The 20475-nt window shown below is 42.8% G+C and overlaps 1 protein-coding gene across 2 annotated transcripts in view; it reads left to right on the top strand.

Moving 5' to 3' along the window:
• The window catches only part of STAT1 (signal transducer and activator of transcription 1), a 42739-nt gene that overhangs the window by 8115 nt on the left and 14149 nt on the right, over positions 1-20475 (top strand). Inside the window, exons 6-15 of one of the 2 annotated variants that reach the window (XM_047872526.1) lie at positions 5764-5853; positions 7133-7211; positions 8304-8395; positions 8806-8957; positions 11167-11325; positions 12957-13049; positions 15518-15577; positions 17887-17916; positions 18007-18100; positions 19206-19247. In XM_047872526.1, the coding sequence (XP_047728482.1) occupies positions 5764-5853; positions 7133-7211; positions 8304-8395; positions 8806-8957; positions 11167-11325; positions 12957-13049; positions 15518-15577; positions 17887-17916; positions 18007-18100; positions 19206-19247 (891 nt within the window). The remainder of the gene's footprint in view (positions 1-5763; positions 5854-7132; positions 7212-8303; positions 8396-8805; positions 8958-11166; positions 11326-12956; positions 13050-15517; positions 15578-17886; positions 17917-18006; positions 18101-19205; positions 19248-20475) is intronic. The other variant, XM_047872527.1, reaches the window with a different exon arrangement.

The following is a 20475-nucleotide window of genomic DNA, read 5'->3' on the forward strand; positions in this document are numbered from 1 at the left end:
TCTAATTGAACACTAAAGATAATAGTAAAAATTCATTCATTTATCCAACAAATATTATCAACACCCTGTTCAAGGCAATGTTGTATAGTTCTCTGATTTTATGGCCCCAAAGAATGGGAAAAACCAGATATAGAGATTTTATAGATCCAGGCTTTTAGAAAGCACCATATCTAATAGAAGTCATTCTGGTGAGGGAGAGAGGTAATATGTAAACAAAATACTTTCAGATAGTAATAATTACCATGAGGATACCAAAGCAAGATACTGTGATACAATAATGGAGTATTTGGAGGATGGGGTTGTTTCTTTAAATCAGGGTCCAGAAACTTCTCTGAGACAAGGGGCAGGGACGGAAGCCGGCAGACAGAGGGCTCTTGCAGCAGTCCAAGGGAGAGAGGGCAGAAGTGTACTCGGGAAAGGGTGCAGTCAGTAGAGGTGGGAAGAAAAGGACAGATTATGCTTTGGACATGGTATCAACGGGGCTTACAGTGAAGGATCAAATATGGGAGTGAGGGAAAGTGAAAAAAAGATGACTTCATGGTTTATGACTTGAGTCACTTGGAGATACTGTTTATTGAGTTAGGGAAGAAGGAAAGGACTGGAGTAGGACTTTTATAGGACATAGTATGTATTGGAGAAGAACAGGTTGATGGGAGAATCAAGAGCTTTGTTTTAAATAGGACTGAGTTACCTCTTAAATACATAAGACATCCAAACAGGAAACAAGTCAGAGTTGTTTTAGTTCCAAGACTTTTCATCATGGTTTTGCTAATACTAATACAAACCTTCCCATCAGTCAGGGTTCAGATTTTTTAAATTGCCATGGCATTTGTTCATTCCTTTCTTGAGTGAGTGATGGAGTGGTGAGAACAACCCAGAAGGCAGACAGTTGTGAAACTACCGAATGGGTTGTTCTGGTTAAGACCCTTCCAATGTGAGGCTGGGGTGGAGGGGCAGGGTGGTTGGCCGGGGGGGGGGGGGGGGGGGGGGCGGTGGAGAATGCGAGAGTATTAGAATTTAAGTAGTGGTGGTGAATGCCATTCTCCATTCGCTTTCTGGGCATTTGACCCCAGTGCTTATGAATCTGCTGCTTTCCTGGGCATTTAGTTCCTGCCTCCTCGTCACATTGAAAGCACCTTGCTGCACTAAGCATTTAAAGATATTTATTTGTTCTCAACTCAAGCTAGTTCCTCTGGTACCGGTCCTAGTGACAAAAGTGCATATCAGCGCTGGCTGCCTGGTCTCTGCAGGAGCTATGCCCATCTTCAACATGGCATTCTGCACCTGGGAGATTTTAAGCAAGAGATTTTGATTGTGTGTGACTTTCCTCTTAACACCACTGTGCGATGGGCTGGCCACTCCCGTGTCTCAAATAAACTTGGGAGGACCGCCAAGAGCAGAGACAGGCAGAAAAACAGTTTCCACTACTTTGGCACTCAAGCATTTCTCACCTCACATTCAGCCCTGAGGCCCAGAATTGGCATTGGGAGGCAGAGAAGGGGACTGACTTCTCTTCTCCCAGATCTTGGGTATGCTTTAGGTCTTAAAAGCTTGCAAACTTTTGTGTCCCCTTTAAAAATGTAGGTAATCTGGGGAGAGGTTCTTTTTAAGCCTTTCAGAAGACACATGAGGTATCCGTGAACACCTTTAAGGGGGTTTAGTTGATTGTCCAGCTGAGAACAAGAGAAGCAAGACTTTTGGGAGTTTGAGGGAAGGATGTGGATGTCTGAGGCCATCAGGGAAAGGGAAAAGTCACCAAAGTTACCCAGCCACTACAGGCTGGGAAACTGAGAAACAGTTCTTTGCCATTTCTCCCCTTACTGAAGTAATTACATTTTGATAATATATCTTTTATTCATACTGACATCTGTATGTATGGGATGATAAGATGTCTGTATTTCATCCAGAGGAACTCCATTTGGGACCAGATGTATGGAGAGAATCTAGATGAAACAAGAATGTCCATGAATTGACTGATAGGTGTGGAAACTTATAGGTACACGGGGATTCAAGAAGTTCAGCATGTTTAAAACATGCAAAATTCAGTCTGTTCACCGCATTTAAAGAGCACAAAATTCTGTTAGAAATGTTGAGATAGGAGAATATTGTTCCCATCATTATTTAATAGAAGAGCTTTTAGAAAGTACATTTAAGAGAATATGATATCATATGTAGATATTTCTTAGTAAACTACAAATGTTTTGTTTGCTGCCATTATAGAACAGCAAAATGTTGAAAAAGTTGTATGTATATGTATGGACAAAATTAAGGTCCATAGGGTTTGCCACAGTGGGCAGTGATCTTTTCTTTCAGGTTGGAAAGACAGACATAAAGTAGCTGTTCTGTCTTTGTGATCTTCAGTAATAATAGAGTTACCATATACTGAATGCTTACTTATTTATATAAACATTATTTCATTTGAATAAATGTTTTCAAAACTGTCACTGAAATTAAGTATTCTTATCCCCATTTTATAGATGAAAAAACTAAGGTTTAGAGGGCAGGCACTTTGCTCATGGCCACAGAGCTAATGAGGTTTGGAATTTAAACCTAGAATTAATTGTCTGACTCTAAAACCTATTCGTTAGAGAAGTCTTTTGATCTGTCTTCGGGTGTTGGATATGTGAGGTGGGATAGGATGGCATTCTGACTGGGACTTCTGACACCCATTGAGTGCCTGTCACAGATCCTTTTACTTGGACATCTGCTCATTCATTTGAAGAGAAAGCCTCCCTAAGCAGACTTTTCCTTGGTCTGGGGTGTGCAAGTAACTCCGTTCCAATTAAAACCATCCAAACAAAGTCTATAAGGTGCAGGTGTGCAATGAGAAAATAGGAGTAAAGGACCGCAAAGGTCTCTTCCAACTTTAACATTTTTTAAAAGTTTTTATTTAAATTCCAGTTAGTTAACATACAGTGTAATATTAGTTTCAGGTATAAAATACAGTGATTCAACGCTTGTATACCCAATTTTAATGTTTGGTGTTACTGTGGTTTCCTGATTTTCCTGGTTTGTCAGAAACTTAAAAAGTTAAAGACTCACCCTGGAAGTAGTATCAGACTCAAAAGTGTAGGGTTGTCATAGTTATAGTGCTGGTATTTTTTAAGTACTTGATAGTAAAATACTTAACAGCCACCTAATATTTGGGAGTAGGGTAGAAGGATGAAGTGGGGCAGGAGAACAAGGAATAAGAAAGAGAATACCAGAGTGTGTTAGTAACTGGGACGGACTGCTGAAGTTTGAAGCAGGAGGTTTCTTGGGCCTTTGCCACAGTCACCAGATTTTTTTCTGCCAAGCATTTCCTAGTGTGACAGCAGGAAGAGAATGGGGTAGCTGTGAGTGCAGCTGCCTTCTTATAACCATCATTTCCCCATTTACTAAACTAACCTTTGACAGTGTAGGGAAAAGGAGCAGGAAGCCAGCATCCTCCAACGGCCCAGCCCCTCTGGGTGAAGAAGCCCAGCTCTTAGGAGAGCCCACAGGACAACGGCATCCATGCCGTACTTCTAGCAGACAACAGCAGAAATTCCTCCGCAGAGACGGGAAGGCTTACGGAGCTGCTCATGGTGATACCTCATTCTGAATGGCCAGAGCAGCCCCATTTATTCCTTGGTGACATGTGGCACCTGGGGATACCAGTCATTTTAGGGCATTTTTAATACACGCTTTATATAGATACAATTCAGATGTTTTGAACTTCTGCAATTCCAGAATATATAAAATGAAGGAAGCCTTCCAAAGATTTCTGTAAACAAAGAATAACTTTGATTACTGAAACCTAATAGAGGTGGAACGAAAAAGAATATTATAGGCCAATTTCCTTTATGAATATCAATGTAAAGTCCTAAATAAAATATATTAGTGATCAAAGTTAAATAATACAGTAAGAAAATAATATGACCAAGTAAGATTTATTCCAGATTATAATAATTACAGAGTTTATTGTGATTGGGAAATTCATTAATGCAACTCATTATGTAAACAGAGACAAAGAAGAAAAAGCATGTGCTTATCTCTACAGTTGCTGAAAAGGGCTGGCAAAATCCAACACCCTGATAAGAGACATTAAATAAAATAGGAATTGATGGATATCTCTTTAGCCTATTAAAATATACATCTCTCAGTTCTATAAACAGTAACTTACTTGGTTTGGAAAACAGTAGTAAGTCAGAACCATGGCAAGGATGTTCACCGTTTCCCCTAATATTTAGATAACGTTACATTGGTGGTATTCACCAATGCAGTTAGGCAAGAGAAAACCATTAGAAGCATAAGAATCAAAAGCAACATCATAAAGATATCGGCTCTCCCTAAGTTATTCATAATTTTAATGTGATCCCAATAGAAATACCGAGTTGCTTTCTGAAGCTATGAAAGTCATCAGGAAAATAAACCTGCAAGAATAGCAAGGAAATACATGAAAAAAGTACAGCAGTGAGATGGGACCAGCCCTATTAGATATACTCCAAACCCTCTGTAATCAAACACTGTTCAGGCACTCAGGCTTATGAAGAAAAAGCCCCATGGGAAAGAAAAGAAAATCTAGGAGTTGAAACCAGGTACATAAAATTTGGGTGATAAAAGTGGCAACTGAAAGTTCTGGGGAAAATACGAATTTCTCACTAAATGTTGTTAAGATGAACGGATAACCAAGTGGGAAAAAGTTAAAATTGGAGCCATACTTCACAGTAAACACAGGAATAAACTTCAAATGGATCAGAGATCTAAAAGTAAAAAAGAAAAAAAGAAACTATGCACGGTCTAGGTTAAAAATGGGTGAACTCCTTTATAATCTGTCAGTCCAGAAGGGCTTTCCAATAGGGAAAATCCAGATATGAAAGAAGAACATACTGATAGATTTGAATATATAAAAATACCCACATAGAATCTGTGCTGTGTAGGACTCTATGTAAGAAAGTTTGATGGGCATAGTTTTTGCCATGGGAAGGGGCTTTAACTCTAAACAAAAATAGCATCTTTCTAGAATCTCATCTATATGAGAACAGTCTCGTGTTTCCCACTCTGCCACTTGGGCCTAGGACGTTGCCTGACCTTGACTTAGTCTCTTGTAAGTCATACTATGTGAGTCATGGAACACCTTATGCAATGAACACGTAGACACTGCTATGTCCATGTCCTGATTATCGAGGATGGGACCAAATACTATCAGTGTGTCTGGGTTGACAGTCATTATTGCTTTAGGGTAGCCACTACTCGTTGAAGTCCTTCAATGGCAGTGCTGTTCAATTTTGATAGGCCTCTGAATCACCTGGGATCTTGTCACAATGGAGCTTCTGATTCAGTAATCAGATTAGGACCCGAGAGTCTGCATTTCCAGCAAGCTCCCAGGTGGTAAGGTACTGCTGGTCTGGGGACCACACCATGAATCACAAAGCTTTGAAACAAGTACAGGGTTAATAAGAATAATCTTGTCTATAGAATTTGAGAAACCGTGAAATAAACTTCTTATGTGGTACCATGCAACTGTGTGAATTAATGGAAAACTCCAGAAATACTCTGTTTATATTAGGCATGAACTGAGCCTAGTCTTTCTGTAGCCTTTTTAATAGTTTATCAGCATTTTCCAGGTCCTTGAGAACTGAGCTATTTCTTGTCAACACCCATGTGGGAAGCTTGTAGGAGGTTTTGGAAGGTCTGGGAGGTAGGTAAGAGCACAGGGTATGGACTTGACTTGGGAGAGTAACCAGCAGGTAAATATGCTAGAAGAAATGATACTCGTTAACCACGCACCTCCCATTACAGGCGCAGTCGGGGAATATTCAGAGCACTGTGATGTTAGACAAACAGAAGGAGCTTGACAGTAAAGTCAGAAATGTGAAGGATAAAGTTATGGTAAGTATTGAGTAAATATATACATTTAGCCTCTTTTTGTAAAGGAAAAAGCTTTCGATTACTCGAGTGTGAACATGGTAACTAATTTGTTTTTCAAGTAGTTGAGAGAAAAGTTTTGCTGAAGTTCCAGACCATAAGTAAACAAATTGGTTAAACCAATGAGCAGATAGACTTTTATGGCCCCTTTTATAACTTCCAAACATTGAGTTTATCTCTTTCTTCCTTGCGAGATTGTGCAGAAACTGTCGACTTTGCCCCATCACACAATAAACTAAATGTTGCTGCTCTAAATAGCCTTTTACGTCTATGCTTCTCAAATCTGGGGTGTTCCTGGGATTACACAGAGCTCCAGCATGAACATAGCTCATCTTTTTCAAGCACCTGTTTTACTCTAAAACTTGAAAAGGGAACAAAAACATTTCACTTGAAAGAAATTCTGATACATTTCTGATTAGAATAAAATATCCACAACAATTTTAAGATAAAACCTGTAAGATCATATGAAAGCAGAGAGCTGCTTTGGTGCCCTTGGTGGCCTGTGTTCACCCCCCTCTACGGTGAGAGCTAAGTCGGGGGAAGAGACAAGGGGACTTGCTTTACACCAGGACTGTATCTGTGGGAAAGGCCTTCCAGCTGAGAGGTGTGATCTCATCTGGATATTGGTCACCCCAGTGTGGATTTGACTTTGTGCTTCAGACAGTGCCTTTCCGAATTCCAGATTCTTTGAAGCAACTTTATCCTGCAGCCTTCTAAGGAAACACTTCATTAAAGTAGAAATCAAGGGGCGCCTGGGTGGCGCAGTCTGTTAAGCGTCCGACTTCAGCCAGGTCACGATCTCACGGTCCGGGAGTTCGAGCCCCGTGTCGGGCTCTGGGCTGATGGCTCAGAGCCTGGAGCCTGTTTCCGATTCTGTGTCTCCCTCTCTCTCTGCCCCTCCCCCGTTCATGCTCTGTCTCTCTCTGTCCCAAAAATAAAAAAATAAAAATAAAAATAAAATAAATAATAATAAAAAAAAACGTTGAAAAAAGAAAAATTTAAAGTAGAAATCAAGTAAGCCTAGTCTGGAAATAGCCATATGTTTTCCTTTCTAAAAAAAAGTTCTTACATACTTATTAAGGACATTGAAATTATTATATATGTGATTAGAATTTTGCAAGTTGAATCCATCTTTGAGGGAGCTGGATTGTTACCATGGTTTTCTGGGTCCTATAGAAACAATCTATTTCCTAAAGTCTTTGGAAGCAGATGGGTGAAAAGCTGTTTATGTTTTTGTTTGTAGTGTATAGAGCATGAAATCAAGACACTAGAAGACTTACAAGATGAATATGACTTTAAATGCAAGACCTTGCAGAACAGAGGTAAGAGTTTATATCGAAACAGTGCCCATTGGCTGTCTTTTTTTTTTTCTGTTTACACTAGATAAAGAAGACAAGTATGTCTTCACATTTGCCAAACGCTTTATGACTCTGAATTGCTAGTCTTGGCTTTTTGATGACTCAAGCCAGGGTCTTAACCTCTGTACTGTTGACATTTTGAACCTGATAATTTTTTTTTTTGTTGTGAGGGGCTGTCCTACACAGGAGACGTTTAGCAGCGTCCCTGACTTCTTCCCACCAGATGGCAGTAGAACTATTTCCCTAATCCCCAGTGGTGACCACCAAAACTGCCTCCATACCTTGCCGAATGTTCTGCGGTGGGGGTCGGGGGAGTACCACCCCCAGTTGATAACCCCTGGTTATGTGTTATTCACTGTACTTCTTGTACCTGGCCCACTGATGGACGTAGACTGATAGGTGTGCAGGGTTTCCCTGTGCGAATGCCAGAAGCTCCTTCAAACATTGCAGCTCCACATGTATACTCTGCAGAGAAGTTTAGCGTTGCTCTTCATGTTTTAAAGCGGTTTTGCTCTATTTTGTTGCTTGTTTTTCATGATGGCAGGCCATTGACTGAAAAGAACCCAAAAGCATGCATTGTGTAAAATATGTTAGGTACTGCTGTAATCCTGGCTGTCATTTGGAGGATACCAAGGTTAATGTAGAGAGATGATTAGTATAATTTGAGGAATAGTAGGAGAGAAAGGAACCTCAACTACTACTTCCTGATACTTCTCTTCCAAAGCTACGGATATGCTTTGTGTAAATTTTTTATATGAGATTTTGAATTTTGTCACTTATGTGCATTTAGGTAATCTGGCAGCGATTTAAGAACCAGACGGTAACTGTTCCCAGTTTCCATGGGTCATTGAAAACAAGTGTACTTTGTTTCAGCCTGTCAGTTTTTATTCTTAGGACATTTTTCTTATTTTGTTCAGTACAAAGTGAAGACCAAACTTTGATCTATCACCAGATAGCATTTGGATTATATTTCTTCTAAGTGTTTGTGAATCTTGGATTTAGTTGGTTTTGGTTTTTTTACATTTATATTTATCTGCTCTCTCTCCCAATTCACAGAACATGAAACCAATGGTGTGGCAAAGAATGATCAGAAGCAAGAACAGATGTTAATCAAGAAGATGTATTTAATGCTTGACAGTAAGAGAAAGGTAGTGATTCGCTTTCCAGAATAACATGTTGCTTCTGTCACAGGCTGGAAATAATGGACATGAAGTGTATAATAGATGAAGAATTATTTTTATAACCACTTGGCTTAGAGCCCCAGTTGAGATATTTGCTTTTGCTTTTAAAAAATGTTTTTATTGTTTATTTATTTTTGAGAGAGAGAGGGAGAGTGTGTGTGCATGAGTGAGCAGGGCTGGGGCGCAGAGAGGGGGGAAAAAGGCTCTGAAGCAGGCTCTGTGCTATGGGCTCAGACTCACAAACCATGAGATTGTGACCTGAGCTGAAGTCAGACACTTAACTCACTGAGCCACCCACACGCCCCTAAAAATTAATGTTTTTAAATTCAGTGATTAAAGATGAACTTACTTCACTTTACTTCTTTCTCTCTCTTTAGGAAGTAGTTCACAAAATAATAGAGTTGTTGAACATCACCGAACTTACCCAGAAAGCCCTGATTAATGATGAACTGGTGGAGTGGAAGCAGAGACAGCAGAGTGCCTGTATTGGGGGACCCCCCAACGCTTGTCTTGATCAGCTGCAAAACTGGTAAGATTCTCCAAAGCTGGCTGGCTAACCCCACGAACTCCTGAAGCGCACATTTGAGTTGTTGTTAGTGAAAGGACCCTGTCAAAACTTTGGTTTAGAGTTTGATGTAGTCCAGCTTCTTCTTGCCCTGGAAGCACTCACTTGCAAAGCACACGTTTGTCATGCATGTGGCCGAGTTCAGCCAAGTTCTGCTTGGTTTGGAGCACTCCTCTCCCTACTCTACGTGTACCGTGGGATGCATCATTTGTGCCAAAACATTGGTGACGTCGCCGTCACTTAAACACACTTAACAACTTGAGCCCTGATGTTTTCTTAAAAACAAAATAGTCTGAGACATTTTCCAGGCTTCCATGAGATCATAGTTTGTTGTGGACCATTCATTTGCTCATCATCGAGTAAACACTTATTAAACACCATATGCCCGGCACTGGGCTAGGATCTGGCGACACGTGATGAATGGTTCTTGGTCCTCTCAGTGTGGAGGCGGGAGGTAGATGTAATCATGCCATGCAGTAGAATGTTACCAGTGCTCTAACAAAGGTCTGTCCAGAGTTCTGTGGAAGATGAAGGAAGGAGTCAGCAGGACAGGTTTCTGAAAGGAAGTGGTCTTGCACAGACTCTTGAGAGTGAAGACGAGTACTTCATGGAGACCAGGGAGGAGACCATCATGGACTGAGGCAGAGAAGAGGAGCGGCTGGGCATGAATGGGGGTCTGCAGTACCCCATATTGGATGATGGGAGAGTGGGGTGCCGGGGAGGACAGGAAGAAAGCGGAGGTGGCAAGATGCTGGAACCTGGTTGTGGAGGCTCCCACACAGTGCTAGGAACGGGACTTTGTCCAGTGGGTGCTGGTGAACCAGGCAGGCTTTTTGTTTAAGTGGAGATTTACTTCTCTGTTTTATTTTTGTTTTACTTCGAAAGGTCACTCTGGCAGCAGTCAGGAGGAAAGACTAGAGACAGAAAAGCCAGTTGGGCGACTGGGAACATGTTAGTGTCGTTTGGGGGAGGGCCAACAGACCAGAATGGGTGGGAGACTGGATCAGAGAGGAAATGAGGGGATGGTGGCCTGGAACAATTCCCAGGGGCCCAAGGACCAGAGATCTCGGGAGGTTCTCTGGATGCTACTTTTTAAAAAATTCGCAATTAATATTCAGTAATTTATGTTTATTCTATAGATTGCCTGCTCATATTCCAAATTTCTTTTTGGTTAGCACAGAGCTTCCTAGCCCAGTGTGCCTCCGTGGGCCTTGAGGGGCACTGACCCCCCCTGTCCTCCTAGTGCTCTGGGAGGCCCTGGGCTGTCTGGAGCCTCCTTGTGGTCATTTAGGCCACGGGGAGCCTCTTCCAGAGCCGCAGATGCCCTCCAGTGTCCTCCACTGTTCTGTCCATAGACTGTCATTTTCTTGTGACAGTGGGGAAGCCCTGGGTTAGAATCCACCTGGAACTTGCCCACCCACCATTAGCCTACCTTCTTTCATGGTCAGGGGCTGCTCTCTGGGTGCCTTGAACAGCATTCGGGAAATGGAACTGTGAAGTGAAGGAAATGTATTTCTCTGAGAGAAGATTTTCTTTTGTCATTACTCCAGCTAGTCAAGTGACAGCCCCACAATCTGACTTGGCTCAGAGGCACTTTACAGTCGGCAAGGAGGAAACTGAAGCAATCACTGGTTTCCTCCTTGGCTAATATTTTGAGTGTCTGGATTGAGTGCTTTGCCTTCTCCTTTCAGTTCAGTGAAACCATGACCTTGGTTCCCTCTTCTCCTCCTTCCCCAGGGCCTGCCATTCCTATATGTGGGCTCCTTGCTGCCTCCTGCATCACCTCTGATGGAGTCTGCCTCGCTGTGTCCCCTGCCTCTGCCCTCCTCTTTACCCTCTCCCTTTAAATCTCAATTATCTTAACAGGTCAGTGGAAATCACAGATCCCCAGCGGGCCGCACCCCACCCCGCCCCATCTCCTCAGGTCCGTCTCGAAGTGTAGGGAGGTCTTTGATCTGGGCTGTAATCAGTGCCGTTGGTTTCTTCTCCCTGAATAACTGCCCTTGAACACCAAGATGAACCTTGTTCTCTGTTTCTCCCTGCAGTGTGTGGCCATGCAGATAACATCGTGTGTTGCCCGTAAAAACCTCTTGTTGATCTCCGTGATTCCCTGTGATCCAGGCTGCTTTATGACAGCCTGCGATTGAGACCATTGTGTCTTCTCCCTCCCCAGGTTCACCATAGTTGCCGAGAGTCTGCAGCAGGTTCGTCAGCAGCTTAAAAAGCTTGAGGAATTGGAACAGAAATATACCTATGAACACGACCCTATCACAAAAAACAAACAAGGGCTGTGGGACCGCACCTTCAACCTGTTCCAACAGCTCATTCAGAGGTAACTTGAGGGGGATTGGTTTGTATCTTCTGCAATTATTTTACTCGGGAAAATGTTATGGTGATTCAGATCATTTAGAAGTGTTTAATAGGTTATGTAAAAATTTTTAGGGCAGTCACCTCTTTCCAAATTCCTGTCTATGCCATTGGCTTTCCATTCTTGTGGCTATCTAGACTGATAACTTGTCAGTTTTACTCCTTGGGCCACTGTGTGCCAAGACCTGTCAAGTCAATCCTGGTGTCCCCTCCTTCCCACACCAAGGCCTCATCCTGTCTCCAGCTCTCAGATCCTCTCTGCTAGACTCATACATGGTCACCTCCCAAGTGCTTCCCTTCTCAGCCCCTGCCTCCCTAGTCCCTGTGACCCTGTGCTTTCCAGAGCAGACTTCAGCCTGTCTCTCTGTCACCTGCTCATCCAGGTGGAGCCCCCTACTACACACTTGTACCCTATGTCCACAGTCCCAGCTGGCCACTCCAGGGTGAGCTTCTGCACATGCCTCGTTTTGGCAGACCTCGTGCCCACCACATACAGTCGCTTTGCCTTGCCTCTCGTAACTATTTCCTCCACCTCTCTCTTGAACCTCGTCTCAAAATTGTAAATTTCAGCTTATATCTAATCATGAAATCTTCCCAGAGTTCCCAAATATGTTACCTCCCTTCAAGATCTGCCTGGTTCAGTCTTCATTCTTGTCCCATTCTGGATTTATTATGTAATTGTGTATGTATTTCTGTTGTCTGTGACATAAATTGGGAAGTTCTTGGAAGACAGACATGTGCCTTTGTCATCTTTTTGTCCCCCATAAGGACCTTGTACAGTGCCTTGCCCACGGGCAGGTGTTCCACATATGCTTAGCAGATGAATAAATGGCACTGAGTAGAAAGAAGCATAGAGTTCATATTGCAATTTAGTCTTCATGTTAACTTGACATGTGGCTAATGTCCAAACAGGAATGCCTCAGTGCTATTGTTTTGAAATTATCAAGGATATTTATTTACTAGGGTTTTGGAATGCAAATCTGGTACTTTTTTTAATGAAAATTAAGGCTTGGAAATGTTTAGTAGATAGATAATAAGTATTACTAAACAATTTTACTAGAACAGTTTTCCAAAGGATACCAAAATACCCATTTCAAATTATGATAGTAAGGCAATATGTTACAATATGTTACAAAATTATTTACATTTTCAACTGTAGTAAAATTTCTTTTTATTTATTCTTTTTGTTTATTTTTATTTTAAAATTGGGATGAAGTTAACATACAACATTACATTAGGTTCTGGTGTACATCATGATTTGATATTTGTGTATGTTGCAAAGTGATCACCACAGTAAGTCTGGTTAGCAAATTTGGTTCTTCATGCAAATTCATAAATGAACATAACCCAACTCAAGGTTTTCATTACTGATGGTATCACAGTTCACTGTAACTACTCTGATCTTTTTGAGTATAAATTTGGTGTGGGGATTTCTGTGCTGACTAGCAAACCTCACTTTATTTATCAACTCGTTTGAATCTTCCAAACTGAGTTTGAGCTTGTGCCCTCTAACCCCCTCTCCTGTTTAGGGAAAATAATTCATACTCCCTCAGCATTAATGGAAATGCTAATCTGCACTCTGCTTGGAACTTACAGCTCATTTGTGGTGGAAAGACAGCCTTGCATGCCAACTCATCCTCAGAGGCCACTAGTCTTGAAGACTGGGGTCCAGTTCACCGTGAAGTTGAGGTAATTGAGAAAAGATGGAATCATTGTGCCTTCTGCCATGAAGTTTGCATCCCTCAGTTCCTTCACAACACTGTCATATAGAGTGCTTTAGAGGAAGCAATTTTGCAGTAGGCATTTTTTTTTCTTTTTTTAAGTTGTATTTATTTAGGTAATCTCCACACCTAATGTGGGGCTCAAACCCATGACCTTGTAATCAAGAGCCTCACGCTCTGAGCCAGCCAGCTGCCCCTGTAATAGGCATTTCAATGGGAATTCTTATTTAGAGTATCTAAGAGTCTGTCCTATTAAAATTAGAGCTATAACACAACGTCGCTCCTCATCAGGGAAATACAAATCAAAACCACACTCAGATATCACCTCACGCCAGTCAGAGTGGCCAAAATGAACAAATCAGGAGACTATAGATGCTGGAGAGGATGTGGAGAAACGGGAACCCTCTTGCACTGTTGGTGGGAATGCAAACTGGTGCAGCCGCTCTGGAAAGCAGTGTGGAGGTTCCTCAGAAAATTAAAAATAGACCTACCCTATGACCCAGCAATAGCACTGCTAGGAATTTACCCAAGGGATACAGGAGTACTGATGCATAGGGGCACTTGTACCCCAATGTTTATAGCAACACTCTCAACAATAGCCAAATTATGGAAAGAGCCTAAATGTCCATCAACTGATGAATGGATAAAGAAATTGTGGTTTATATACACAACGGAGTACTACGTGGCAATGAGAAAGAACGAAATATGGCCCTTTGTAGCAACGTGGATGGAACTGGAGAGTGTGATGCTAAGTGAAATAAGCCATACAGAGAAAGACAGATACCATATGTTTTCACTCTTATGTGGATCCTGAGAAACTTAACAGAAACCCATGGGGGAGGGGAAGGAAAAAAAAAAAAAAAGAGGTTAGAGTGGGAGAGAGCCAAAGCATAAGAGACTGTTAAAAACTGAGAACAAACTGAGGGTTGATGGGGGGGTGGGAGGGAGGGGAGGGTGGGGGATGGGTATTGAGGAGGGCATCTTTTGGGGTGAGCACTGGGTGTTGTATGGAAACAAATTTGACAATAAATTTCATATATTGAAAAAATAAATAAAATAAAATAAAATAAATAAAATAAAATTAGAGCTATAACAGATACATATGTACACACACCTGATATTTCCCCTCGTGATAAATGTAATGCACGTTCACTATAGAAAGGAATTCAGAATTGCAGAACTGAAATAGTAGAGAGTAAAAGTTCCCAGCAGCCTCATGCTCTCCTGAGTATAAGCTTGTAACCTAGGCTTTACATAACCCTGCAACCATATGTGGTGTGTGTGAATATGGACTCATGACACATATGTTTTTTTAGTGAATGGGCTCATAGCTTTCATCAGTTTTTCAAAGTTGCATGTGATCTAAGTTGTCTGTAGACCACCATGGTAAACGCCTAGTGTCAGTACTCTCAGATTTCTGTCCATGTCCATGCAAATACATATATACATTTATGTGTGTGTGTGTGTCTATGTACACACACACACACACACATATATATGTTTTTATACATAGATACACACACATGCATGTACATAATATACAGTATTTTATTTTTAAAAATAAGGATTCTGCTATACATGTTTTTCAGCCTGTTTTTCTCTTCAGTAAGAAATCGTAGAAGCGTTTCCATGTGAGACCATGGCTTATCTTTCTTTTTTTTGAGTGGCAGATTTATTTAACTAGTCTTCTACTGATGAGCAGCTGGACTCTGAAGAGCTACATTGGCCTTCAGAGTTGGCCTTGGTCCTCTTTCCTGGGGTGCTGCTGAGCGAGGTCCCGAGTTGCTGCTTCCTGGTTGCTGGTCTTATAGCACCACACTCAAGCACCCTCGGGGGACCAGAACTCACAGCCAGAAGGGACACTAAAACTCTAATCCCATCTGCCTGCCCCACTAAGTGCAGCAGACCAGTGAGGGGCTTCTTCCTGAGGTCTGTAGCTCATCAGAGAAGACACATGCACATCTTAGCCCTACGTTCCTTCCTTCCGATGTTAACCTGTTTTTCCTGATTAGGGATAAAAGTTCTTATTTTTTCCCAAGAGAACAAACATTAGCCACAAGTTTTAGTAAAAAGTACATTTGCAATTTTTCACCCATATAATTGTCCAAAAGTAGAAATCTTGATAAAACCCAGTGTTGGCAAGGCTATATAGGGAAGCAGGTACCCTCACTCACATTTGGTGGGAATGTAAAATCAGTGATGCTTTCTATCAGAATTTAGTGTTACAGTTTTGCCCCAGCAATTCCATAGCCAGGAATTTATTTTGCAAATACAATTAGAAAATATTCCAAGTTGACATATATGAATGTTGATTCTATTGTTTGTAATAACTGGAGGGAGTGAGGATTCGTGAAACCTTCTCCAATAGGGAATTGATATAATAAATAAACTCTAATAATTTTTTAAAGTAATAATGACTTTTATTTTTTGTTCCAGACTGTTGGTGAAATTGCAGGAGCTGAATTATAATTTGAAAGTCAAAGTCTTATTTGATAAGTAAGCTATCTTTAATATTATCTAATATACATACACTATTGAAATGCTGGTTTTGTTAACCAAACATGGATGGATGCACTAGAGCTATTTATAAGTGATCCCAGGAGATTTAAAAAAAAAAAATTTAAGTTTATATATTTATTTTGAGAGAGTGCACGAGTAGGGTGGGGGCAGAGAGAGGTTGGGAGAGAGAGAATCCCAAACAGGCTCCGCGCTGTCAGCACGGAGCCTGATGTAGGGCTCAAACTCGCTAACCATGAGAGATCATGACTGAGCTGAAATCAAAAGGCAGACACTTAACGAACTGAGCCACCAAGGCGCCCCTAAGTGATCCTAGGAGATGTAAATTGATAGCTCCCATTCTGGACATTGGGAGCTTCCTTTAGAGCTGATAACATGCTGGTGCCTTTTGAGACTATAAGTGAACAAAAGAATGAGTGTATTTTATGCACATGAGTTTGTAATGATCAAGTCTTGCATACTACCCCACCTCCCTCCTAGGCCAGCCCCAGAGGAGGAGAGGCCTGTGATCAAACACAGGCTGAGGATCCTCGAGGCTGCAGTGATTCTGCGGCCAGTTGTGGGGTCGTTTCTGGAATGACGATGACAGCATTTTGCGGGGACTGTGTGGAGCCTGCTGGATCCACCCTTGTCTCTTCTGGGCAGTAGGGACCTGGGAATGGGTGGGGTCTCTCAGAGGGGGTCTAGATGGAGCAGTCCCATCCCATTTTGCCCTTAGACCTTAGACCTGGACTAGCACTGACCTAGCTACTGTCTCCCATCTCTGCCCCACCCTTGATACATTTAATGTTTTTTGTGTGTAACGTACTGATTTAGCAAGTTTCAAGACCATTTATGATAATCCAGGTTTCCTCTGGTGTTCTAGCTTCCCGCCCTGTAACAATATTCTTTCTTATAGTCTGTGCCCTTGTCTTTCCTGCCATCATCTTTGGTTTCTCTGTGTATCAGCTTTTGCTACATAACAAATCACCCTGAACCTAGTGGCTTAAAACCCAAAAAGTTATCCTTTCTCTTATTCTGTGAGCAGTAGGTGGTCTTTCTGGGCTGGATCAGCTTGTTTGTTGCTGAGTGGTCCAGCATGGACTTGTTACATGTCTGAGGTCCTGGCTGGGATAACCGAGCCCTTCTCCATGTGGCTCTCAAGGGCAAGCCAGGGCTTTATCGCATAGTGACAGCATCCCAGGTGGGTAAGAAGAGCAGCATGAGAGGCCTGTTGGGGCGAGACTTGGAGCTTGTACAGCATCCCTCCCATCCATTCTATTGGCAAAACCAAGTCAGAGTTGCCTAAAGTTCAAGGGAAATACTCTCAATGTCTTGAAATGAAGTGTGGCAGAGATTTTGTGGCTGTTATGTGTGTTACCACACTGTGCTCTATCTCAGTCTCACTTTTGGTTTGTTACAGCTCTTTTGTCTTTTCTCTCGTTCCAGCTCTGAGTTTTCTTCTTAGCTCTGACAAGGAAGCTTTGTGTCACACTGTTCATTCCCTTCATTTCAGATTCTTTTTTTCTTTTCTAAAACTGGGGAAAATTGGTCACTCACATAGCTAATGGTGATGGTCATTCACAGAAATGTTGAATTTCTAGTTGAGATAGGAAAGGAAGCTAACCCATGTAACTGTGAGTGTGCTGATGTTTTCTAATCTGTGCCTACTCCTCACAGATAACGTGGGTATTCTGGAACGTGACTGAGTAATCACTAAATTTATATAAGAGGCAAAGTTGCTCAAGATTTAACCTCAGACTTAAAACTTAAACTAGACAGTTTCCCCCAATAATTGACTATTCTTGCACTCTCATAAAAGCATTAAAGATAGTAGAGAATAAAAAGAAGGTTTCTGCTGTCACATTGGAAGTTCCCTTAGTTTTCTAAGAGCAGAGATTGCTCTCTGCTGCCCCAGTGCTTAGCATGGGGCCTCACACCGGGTATGTGATTGCTCAGGACGTAGCCCTAACTGTAGCTGACTTACGTTTATGGAGGGTGTGCTCTGTGCTCTTTTACCCGTTGTCTCTTACCCCTCGCCAAATCCTGTAAGGTTGGTGCTGTTGGCACCTCACGGTACGGATGATAAACGTGAGGCCCAGAGAGTTTATCTGCTGCAAGTCCCTCCGCCGCCCTGGGCAGAGTTAGTAGTGGTTGATTGAGGGAGGGAGGGAGTGAGTGAATGAAATGGCAGAAAACCCACAGGTGTAGATTTCGTGTTGGTCTTTTACTTATAGGTATACTTTCATATTTTTGTTAAAGCTCAGTTCAAAATTTAAATATACATATATGACTGGTTTTTTTTTCAGAGATGTGAACGAGAGAAATACAGTAAAAGGGTATGTCAAGTACTTTGTACTATATTTTACTAGCTTTGTTTAATAGTTCTGAGCCTTTTAAGCATCTCTGCTCTGTATATTCTGTTGTAGATTTAGAAAATTCAACATTCTGGGCACACATACAAAAGTGATGAACATGGAGGAATCCACCAACGGAAGTCTGGCCGCCGAATTTCGACACCTGGTAGGGAGACCAGTTTTCCGTGTTTTATGCGGCGTCTGGCTTGCTAGGACTTTATTTCCGGTGCAGTGGCACTCGGTTCATGGTGCGAGGCAGACGGCACCCCCTGGGAGGCTTCCTAGAGTTTGCGGCTGGTGACTTCCCCAGCATGTGGGGGAACCTTTGTTCCTCCTCCTTGCCCCAGGACTGTTCTGTTACTGTGTTCTGCCAGCCTGTCCCCCAGAGATACTTCTTCGGGATGTGGCACTCTCGGTAACACACGCCGTATAAATCAGTGTGCGCATAACTTGTCCGTTCTCGGTGCTCTACAACCTTGCTCACTCTAGACTCTTGCAGTTTCCTCGGGATTTAGTACTGCTCCCACATCCTGGCGGCTCCCGGTGAGACCGACCCCAGGAGTCTCTCATCGGCCCAGGATTTGCACCCTTCTTCCTGGTAGTCTTGCCCACAACCACTACCTCCACTGCATTCCTCCAGGGGGTAGGGATCCAGCAGGGGTTGTAAGCAAGCGGTGCCTATCTGCCTACTTCCGTGAGGAGCAGAGGCTGCCGGTTGTTGTGCAGATGTGTTGGCACTGCGCCCTGTGCGCTCCCTGGGCTGGAACCTGCAGCCTTTTCGTTGGCAACCATTTTGTAAGCCAGCAAACCCATGGTGAGTGAAGCTGGACCTCATAGGAGAGCCTCACTCCAGACTCGGGAGTCTGAGGATGCCCAGAGCTGCTCTCGGGGCTCCAAAATGCTTCCTTAAAACCTCAGGGATTGAAGTCCGTGGGAGGGCAGTCTTAGCTGTGCCCTTAGCCTGAGGACCATGAAACAACTGATGAAGGTTAAGGGGCATCATTTGGAAAAGCTTGTATGGGGGAGGGGAGCAGGATATGATTCCCCGGGATCCTTCCAAACTCTGGTGTTCACATAGTGTCATGTCAGGCTGCTGGAAAAAGACACTTAGGCTCCTGGGCCCACACAAGGGTCATTTCATATCTTGTTCTGCACCCTGAAAATAATTTCACATCCTTTATTCTAAGTCCTGACTTTGGTTTGTTTGTAGATGAAAACAGCAACTGTGACTGTTATCATGCTGTTTACTAAGATGGTTTCTTGTTCTATAGCAACTGAAAGAACAGAAAAATGCTGGCACCAGAACTAATGAGGTGAGTCTTTCTCTGTTGTGAATGGTCTCTAACCAGCAGGTCTGTCCGGGGAGGTTGGCTCAGTACCCCTGGTGGCCGGGGGTCACCTCAAAAAGGGATTCAGACCCAGCAGGGAAGAGCAGTGAGTGAGCTTTGGGACACGGTATATCCGTGGTAGCAGTAAAAACACTGCATTCGTGCTTTATGGTTGTCAGAAGATTTTGCACACGACCTCTGGACCCTCACAGCACAGTGGGACAGGTATAATGGGTTTCTGTGCTACTCACATTTCACAGGCGAAGAAAGTGAATCATGGGAACTTTGTAAGATTTTACTAAGGGTACCCGGGAATTACTGTCTCAGCTGGAATTAGAGGCTTGTCTGGGGACTCCCATGCTGAAAATGAAGTGTGGCGAGAGGGTTTTCTCTCCATTGCATTCCCTGCCTGGCGGAATGGTCTTTCTGTCAGTTTCCCTTTTAGAGCCGGATCCTCGAGGAATTATATTTGTAATGTAATATTCAGAAATAAACTACAGACAGAGGTTTGGGACGTTTTCAGCCTTTATGCCCACGTAGCACACCATCCTTCCATGCCGTGACCAGTAGTGCTCGTGTGGCAGAGTGGGACAAGCCCCGGCCGGGCAGTGCAGAGATGTGCTATCTAGCCCTGGTTTTGATCTCTGCTCTCTTTGTGACTTTCTGAGGGCTTAGTTTCTCCTGCAAGCACAGATAGCTGCTGCTCCCCTCTGGTTCTAAGTCATGATGCCTGCATGCGATCGTTTGTAGCAAAACACTTCAAGAACTCTGTTGTATTTCTACCTAAACCAAGGACTCATGACCTGCCAGACTTTTGCAAATCAGTCCTTCCAGTAAATAATCACACCTGGAATGCACGCTTTCCAGCCCTGTCTGCCTCAGGCTGCAGCGGGGCAGTGGGCAGAGCAGGGCTGAGAGCCAGGAAGCTTCACCTCACAAATAAACCCATCACAAGTTGCTGTTTCCCTATCCACATTTCTTTCTGGTAATCTATAACCCTTGCCATGGTTACAGAAATCTTATCTTTGAGAGAACACTGATATACGATCGTTAGAACTGGGGCATATATTATTGAACATGGGAATTTTTTTCTGAATTGCAGCCAGCTGGGTTCAGGCTTCCTGCTGCCTGTTGCAGTGCGTATTAGGCTCCTGGAATCTGCAGGATGTGTATGTGAATCACTGTATTCCTTTTTTCTTCCTTGTCTCTTTTA

Source organism: Prionailurus viverrinus, chromosome C1, assembly GCF_022837055.1.
Source record: "Prionailurus viverrinus isolate Anna chromosome C1, UM_Priviv_1.0, whole genome shotgun sequence".
Classification (NCBI taxonomy): Eukaryota; Metazoa; Chordata; class Mammalia; order Carnivora; family Felidae; genus Prionailurus; species Prionailurus viverrinus.